This window comes from Acromyrmex echinatior, chromosome 1 (genome assembly GCF_024713525.1).
Source record: "Acromyrmex echinatior isolate Ae372 chromosome 1, ASM2471352v2, whole genome shotgun sequence".
Lineage (NCBI taxonomy): Eukaryota > Metazoa > Arthropoda > Insecta > Hymenoptera > Formicidae > Acromyrmex > Acromyrmex echinatior.
In genome coordinates, this window is record NC_141852.1 from 12,884,883 (window position 1) to 12,893,666 (window position 8,784).

Consider the following 8,784-nt stretch of genomic DNA (forward strand, 5'->3'; position numbering starts at 1 on the left):
AAGAGGGCAAAACGATGCAGAACACCGGTGACTATTATCAAAGAGCGCCGAGATGTTGTCCGGGTAGAAGTGGCAACAGCAACAACAATAATAGTGCGAGCGGATCGGTGCGAGGCGCGGAGCTGCTCTGCTGCTGCTGCAGCTGCAGCACCTCTACCTCCACGAAGACTCCGGGACTGCTAGCGAGTCTTGGCGTGTGTGTGCTCGTCCTCGGCTACACCCTCCTCGGCGCATTCGCCTTTATGGCCCTCGAGGGAGACCTTAAATCGGTGAGGGATCGGAGCCGACGACAATTAAACCATTTCCTCCCGATTTGTCATTCGACGCCGAAACTCGAGATAATATAATTCGTTCGACGATTTCGCATTTAATTTGTTTCTGCATAAATGTGAAATAAATGTGAAATAAAGACAAAATTTATAAAATGAAATTAAATTTACCAAATAAAATTAATTGAGTTAATTAATTTACGTAATAAAATTTATTGTTAACATTAACTCTGATTAGAGATTTGACTTTCATGACAGAGATTAGACATATATGCACACAAAAATGTAATATTTTCGTGTTCAATGATTGTTAATCAATATCCAAAACACTTACAATTATTTGAAAAAAAATTTGACCAACCGAAATCTCCGCAACGTGCCGTCGATATGATCATCGCTCAAATATTTCGATGAGAATAATTTATACTATATATTTCTCCTATAGGATTCGCTTACTGAGATTCCACCCTCAAAATCCGATGGGGCTTCCTACGTGCTGCCTAATCTGGAGAACGACTCCGTTGCCACGGAATTAAGAGCACGCACGGTCGAAAAACTATGGAGCATCACCGAGGATCTAAACGTTCTCTACAAAGAAAATTGGACTCGTCTAGCTGCCCGAGAAGTTCTCGAGTTCCAAGAGAATCTGGCCCGCGGTCTTAAGCGCACTTCTTACGAGCAGGTGCCTCCGCGGTCCCGAGAGCATCAGGCAGATAGACGACTACACGGTCGACGATGGACTTTCAGCAGTAGCTTGCTGTATTCTCTGACGTTAATTACTACCATAGGTTTGTCCAAATTCGTCCAAATGACCGCGTTCAAAACGGTCATCTCGACCTACATTATTTGTCAAATCATACCCGTCATCTCGCACTCAATATAAACTGAGACTTATACAATTGTCAAGTATTATTAGCTTGTGGCCGAAATTCGAGCGTTTATTTTCGTCACATGATAGATATCGAAATATATGGAAACGATCGTTTCGGTTTCAGGATATGGTAGCGTAGCACCACGCACAGTTTGGGGCCGGTTGATCACTATAGTTTACGCCTTAGCGGGAATTCCGCTGATGCTGGTTTATCTAAGCACAGTAGGCGATGTGCTCGCCCGAAGCTTCCGTCGTCTCTATGGACGCATATGTCGGCAGCCACGTAACTGTACACGAAAACAGCAACCACCGCCACCGCCACCGCCAGTCGGTGGTATAATGACCAAGGCGTATCGCTACGACAATCACGTGGAGACCAAGGGAGGCGGCAACTACTATTCGGCAAGCAGGGAAAGTTCCTGCGACGATTTGGGTATTCGCGGTACTGGCAGCGCAATCTTGCTCGACTGCGGTAGCGAGGGTCTCTTGCACGCTACCACCAGTTCGACAGCCGCGCTCCAGGTAATGTTATGATGATATTATTACGATAAATCGAAAAGATTATATCATCATTTTTTACTGAGAATGTTTTCTAAAAAGCCTTGTGTTTATAATATTAAAAATCAATCTGGTTGTAAGATTTTGGATGGAAAAAATTGACCAATTATTGTGTTGGTCATGTGATCGAATTGTTCAAATGTGATTTATTAATTCTTTCTCTGTCTGAGATCTCGGAAGTGATTTCTAATATTTTGTACTATATTTTTTTATTACTATAATATGATATTCCAGTCAAATCTGTCGAAAACAAATTTTGTCAGATTTTTGCTACAATTAATTTTGATAACAAAAAAATATCAAATTTAATACAAATTTTATTGTACTCAAAGTTATCGTAAATTGTTGGCAAAAATCAAGCATATGCAACAATATGGTAGCAAATTGACAACAAAAGCCGAGCAAAGTTTGCATCTGACAGCAAATTGTCGGCTGACTTCATCGACTTTTGTTATCAATTTGCTGTCAGATTGTTGCAAGCCTTGCTTAATTTTTGCCAACAATTTATCATGTGTTACGTTAGTAGATTTTGTTCCTTATCTGTATTATTAATTTGGTAACACAGCTTTATAACAAAATTTGTTTTTGACAGATTTGATTATCTGGGTACATGTAATAAAATCATAAAGAGAAAAAAATGATATATATATATAAATATATAATTCTAATAATTATTATATTGGGATCTATTTTAATTTAACATAGAAAATCTTTTCTTTTTCAAGGAACAATTTGATCACACATTTTATAGTTTTCATATGAATTCTTTTTCGCCTGTGACTCAGGATGTGACAACGGGTAACGGCAAGCGACACTTTCATCCGTGTTCGCTGTCCTTATCATCGACTTCATCACCAGCGTACATGCTAGAGACCAATCCCGTCAGGATACCGATCAGCTTGTGCCTGGCGATAATGCTAGTGTATATATGCGGAGGCGCGATCATGTTCAATCGTCTGGAAGGCTGGAGCTTGTTGGAAGGCGGGTACTTCTGCTTCACCAGCCTCGGTACGATCGGTTTTGGAGACCTGATGCCGGTGGGACGTAACGCACCCTCAACCACCTTGGAGGAGTTCAGCCTGTGTGCATGCGCGCTCTACATCCTCGCTGGAATGGGCCTGATCGCCATGTGCTTCAACCTCGTCCAGGAGGAGGTGGTACGCGTGGTCAGGGTCTTCGGTAGAACCTGCGGCATGTCGTCGGGCGTGGTGGTCGGACCTATCGGTGGTACAGGTATCCCTGATGAAGGCATTCGGTGGGGAATCAACGATGAAAGTCTTCCACGAGAGATAGAAAGAGAGAGCATCGTGAATCGTTGATTATTTTATCGACCGTCACGCATTTGTCGCGTTCAAAAACTGCAGCAGCAGCATATACACACCAAAAAAAAAAACCTGTAATAATATTAATTAGTTCGATACCAAACCGGATATAATAATATGCATCAATCAAACGTAATCGCTACGTTGCGGAACGGTTTTATCTTGCGAGTGCCCCGTTGTTTTACGTAATAAAAGTTGTCGTCATTACCAATGCCAATCGCGACCGAAGAAACTGAGAATTTCCGGAAAATACGATCGAAAAGAACAGCGCGGTTGTACAACCGCCGAGACGAGTGGCAGTCACGAGTCACGCGTGGTCCCTCTCTTTTTCTTTGCAGCAGGCGCCACTTCCGGTCTCAAGGCCGATCTCGATGATGGAGGCGGCACCAGCGATTCGCGATTGTCCGAACAAGAAGAGGAGGCGATCGCCATGTCAATGGTGCCGGCCGGTTCCTGACAGCATCAGGCCAGGAGCCCCGGCGACGGCAAGCTCCTGGCCCATCCCTCGAACACTGCCATAAAGTTGTCGCCAGGCCATCATTCGCTGCCACGCAAGAAGACGTTGCCGCTGGATGCTGCCGGCAGGACAGCGAGCAACTCGTCATCTTCAGGTGCCAGCATTCAACAGTTCCAGCGGGGCCAGCCGTTAAGAAGGAGCTGTTTGTCGCCGACGCAACATCATCATCTTCATCAGCAACAGCAACATCAACAACAACAGTTGCCACATCATTATTCACACCGGCAGCAGGAGAGTTCTTTGCACTTTGAATATTTTGTTCCGCGCAGCGTCAGCGAGTTCAATCTCGCAGCTGCCGTAACGGACATGGCAGTACCGCCGCCACCTCCCGCGTCGGTTCTTAGGCCTTCCTCGACGATCGCACCTCCGGTTGCCACCGCAGTGATCACCACCACTAACCAGGTGCGATTACTAGATAGTGGTAGTGGTGGTGGTTGCAACATCGCTACCAGAAGTCGTGAGAAAATGGTTACGTTTGAAGACGAGGGAGTCAGTTGCGGCGTTACCTCGACACCCACTAGAAAGAACCTACCCACCCTAGATAACGTCTTTATGTGACCTGTGCCGCAGATTTCACAGATGCTAAAGTGCTTGCTGCTGTGGATAGGAAAACCTCGGAATTTCCACACTTCGAATATGAAGAGACGGACAATGACAAATCATCGAAATGTCGATGGATATTGCCATTTGAAAACGATAAAAAATTAAATAGATACGGGAATTATTTTTATGAAAAAAATTAATGAATGTGATTGGACGATAAACGATTGAGAAATATCGACAACGAGTTGTTAATCCGATGATTACCGAGATTTTTTGACGTTTTTGTTAAAAGAAGAAAAAAGAATTGAACGTATTCCGAATACATAATTGAAAAACATTAGATGAGATATTAAGAATTAAGAACAAAATCATATCCAATTATGCGTCGTGAAACATAAATGCTAAATAAAATACAAGAACCTATTCACAATTTATGTGAATTCTAATTATAAAACAGAATACGAAACAGGCAAAGAGAAACGAAAAGACAGATCGACAACCTTTACAGAAAACTGCATATCTGTACAACGCGATGACATGGCTACTATAAGCATATAAAAGTACTCTAAATATCAAATATGGCGGAGGATGTGAAAACTATTAACAATTTATAAAAACTCTGAAAAAGGACTGCGACATTAAGAAATATTTTGTTCGTAGATAAAACTTTTATTGAAAATCATTTATTATGAGTTTTCGGCACTGTAAAGATTTTTTTCTTGTCACCACATGAGACAAGATTAAATGAATAACATTCAAGACAATATTTAAAAGACGCTTAAAGATCTGATAAATATTCCAAATCTTCAAATATATCTCGAATATCTTTTAGACATCGTTGAAACGTTCATTTGATTACAGACGATTTGTAATGATTACAGAATTATTTTTATATTCAACAATTTTTTAAGAAACTATATATGTCATTTAGTTTTATATTTTAATTTGCGATGCTATGCACAGGAACTACATATGAAAGCGAAGAATAAAAAGACAAATACCCGTCATAATTCAAAAAGATAGAAGAAAAACAAAGATGTTATAATTGACAGTGGAAGCTTTTCGTCAGCCAAATGTCGACTGTATATTATCCATTATCGTTGTCAAATTACTTACGCGCAGCGTAGGTTATCTCTATCGAGTATTCGAATTTTATGTCCGATAAGTCCAACTATGTATTCCGAATATTACACGAATAGTTTGTATATATATTATATATACATATATATTCAAAAAATATATTGAATAATTCTAACCTATACAACATACAATTATCCTATCACATTATTATTATAACTATACTAATTAAGTTATATAGAATATTCAGTAAAGACTGTAACAATGTTAAAGAATAGATTCCTGAGATTATTTTAAAATTCTTACACCAAAGTGTCAAGACTATATACTTTTTAAATTATAATAATTTATAATTATTTAAAGTTAGCGAATCCGTTTAAAGTTCGCGCGTTTAGGTGTGGTTGATATTTTGTTCCACACAGCCCGGTAAAAAAGTTTTTATGCATGAATATGTATAAATATGTATAAACATATATAAATATTTAAAGTTGAGAAGTAACGCGCCGTTACCGTTTTCGTTACTTTTTTCAGTAACGATCGTTACTTTTTTCTATCTGTAACAGTAACGTTGTTACATTTTTACAGTAACGAATTTAGCCATTACTTTTACCGTTATTTTTTACTTCAGTTCCTTATTATTTTCTTATTTTATAATTTATTCTTAATTTCTTAAAAAGTATTTTGTACTTAATATCTTGTACTGTGTTCTAATAGACACTATCAATGTTGAAAATATATAATTCACATTACAAATGTAAATTGTATATGTAAATTTTTAGTACGACCAATAAATATTGAAATACACATAACAGTAATATTACAATATTAATAATATCAATTCTTTTTGCTCGTATAATTTACAACAAGTTAATAAATAATAAAAACCAGGTCAATACATTAAACGAGCTATAGTTAGGTGTACTAAATAATATTTATTAATCACAAATTATAATTTTCCGACGATAAGTTTCAACAGTACATTTCGACTATATTTAATACTCATCAGCCAGAAATACATAAATACCCAAATATCTATAATTATATTAACAATTATATTAACTCTATATACAAACTAGTAGAGAATTTCAAGTTTGAATATTTATTTAGTATTAAATTAATTATCAGCTAATGTAATTTTAAAATCTAATAGCTTACTTTAGCATTATACAAAAAAAAGTAACAAAAAAGTAACTTTTCAAGTAATGATAATGGTAACGAGTTACTTTTTAAAATTGGTAACGAATGATAATAAGGAGTTAAATTTTTTCAAAAAGTAACGGTAATGGTAACGCGTTACTTTTTTGAGGTAATACACACAACTGTAAATATATTATTAGGTGTTGGAATTAATTCGTAGCGTTTTACAAGTGATGGGAAGTACTTTCATTAATGTATTTTTTAATGCTCATGTGAAATAAATAACATTCTTTCATTAAAAACGCTACGAATTAATTCCAACACCTAATATATTCATAAACATGTATAATCATATACGAAATATGTACAGAAATAATAATAATAACGTGAAAATATTAAAAATAATTAAAAGAGTAATTTTCATACTATTTGTTTTAGAAAAAAATCAAGTTTGAAGAAATGTAAAAAAATTACTTATGCATAATTATATCTAAAATTATGCATAATTATGTATGAGCAATTTTTTTATATTTTTCCAAACTTGTTTTTTTCTGAAATGAACAATGCGAAAATTATCCCTTTAATTATTTTTAATATTTTCATATTACTATTATTACATATTGCTATTACACTAAAAAGTAATGTTATAAAAGAAAGAGAGATGTATGAACATATTTCATATATGATTATACATGTTTATGGATATTTATGTATGTTTATATATATTTATACATATCCATGCATGACAAATTTTTTTTACTGGGAGTATAATGCAAAACCAATTAAACGCGCAAATTAGGCAATATAATTCGCTAATTTTAAATGTTTATAATTTAATAAATTATAGCCTTGATATTTTGGTATTGGAACTTTTTATCTCAAAATGACTTCAGGAATATATACTATACCCTTAAACGTTGTTCACCTTTACTGGATACTTTGTTTTGTATATATATATATATATATATATGCATACACCTTGGTAAAAAAAAATTCTCAAAATATATTTGTAAGAACTTTTTGTATTATAAAGATTTCGAAAAATATCTTAAATTTTTTCAGATTTTATAAGTTTTCTTCGAAAATTGTAGAATGTTTTTTTATATGTATATAATTGACATATATATATATATATAAAGAATTCTAGAAAAGATACAAACTTTCTCAGTCTTTCTGAAAAATGTTCCAATTTGTATAAAAAATTGGAGAAATTTTTAAAAAATTATAAAATTACACAAAAATTCTGAAAAATTAATACATATAAGGAATTTTAAGAAAATTTTTGTCATATACAAGATGTCATTAAAATACGGCACCACCCATTCTGAGTAGGTAGAGCGGACTGAGTCGAAAAGTCCTACCATTTTATGATTTTCGCAATAGTTAACGAGATATAATTACTAAAAATCGCTTAAATATTTGTTTGCAATAATTTTTTACTCAAATACTATCAACTTTACAGAAAAACAGCAAGAGATAAAAATGGTTTATTTTCTCCTTATAAAGTTGAAAATTTTTTCAGAATTTTTTCAGAATTTTTTAATATCATTATTATCTCATGATGGTAAAAATAAGAAAATGCAGTATTAAAAAGTTGATTAAACAATTTTGAAAAAATTTTTAAAGTTCTATGAGAAGAAAATAAATGATTTATGTCTCTTGTAATTTTCTGTAAAGTTGATAGTTATTTGAGTAAAAAATTATTAAAAACCAATATTTAGCGATTTTTAGTATCGATTATATAATTAATATCTAGTTAAGCATTGCGAAAATCATAAAATGGTAAAGAACTTTTTGATTCAGTTTAGTTCACTCTACTTGCTCAGGATGGGTGTATTTTAATATACCCTGTATATTGTACACACATATTATATGTATTGTGCGCGCGTGCGCGCGCGCGCGCGCGTGTGTGTGTGTGTAAAATTATACAATGTATATTCTAAAAATTTCTCTTAAAATTCTGTATATTAATTTATCAAAATTTCTTTTAGAAAATTTTTTATGCGAATTGGAAATTTCTCAACATTTTTCAAAAATGTTGAGAAAGCTTAGATTTTTCTCAATCTTTTTTCGTAATAAATAAAAATTAAATAAGAAAATGTAAAATATATACATATATAAATATCAATGTATTAAAGTTGAATGAATTAAGAATGAAGTTCTCACGGTAAGTTGATTGAAATTATTTCAGAAATTAAGATATATATACAATAATTTTTATATGAGCAAAGAACAAAAATAGTGTTCATATTTATTTTAATTGCTAATGCAAATTAAAATTCAATCCATACAGCACAGAACATGAAAAGAATGCTGAGATGTTGCAATGTTAAATGTTAAAGTATCAATGTTTTATCAATGTTGTATTTATATTGATTCTTCTATATTGATTATTAATGTTGCTACAACGTTGAAATAATATTGAATAAATTAAACCACAAGTTGAATATTTATTTTTCCACATTAATTGTTAATGTTGCTGCAATGTTG

At 34.1% G+C, this 8,784-nt stretch overlaps 1 protein-coding gene across 1 annotated transcript; it reads left to right on the forward strand.

Annotated features, from left to right (window-relative positions):
- Nucleotides 1-14: 14 nt before the first annotated feature.
- Nucleotides 15-3,492, forward strand: LOC147910982 (TWiK family of potassium channels protein 18). The gene is made up of 5 exons (XM_087414207.1): nucleotides 15-269; nucleotides 715-1,057; nucleotides 1,265-1,662; nucleotides 2,484-2,931; nucleotides 3,359-3,492. Exons 1-5 carry the CDS (start codon nucleotides 15-17, stop codon nucleotides 3,475-3,477), a joined length of 1,563 nt encoding a protein of 520 aa, XP_087270333.1. The 3' UTR covers nucleotides 3,478-3,492.
- The last annotated feature ends 5,292 nt before the right edge of the window (nucleotides 3,493-8,784 follow it).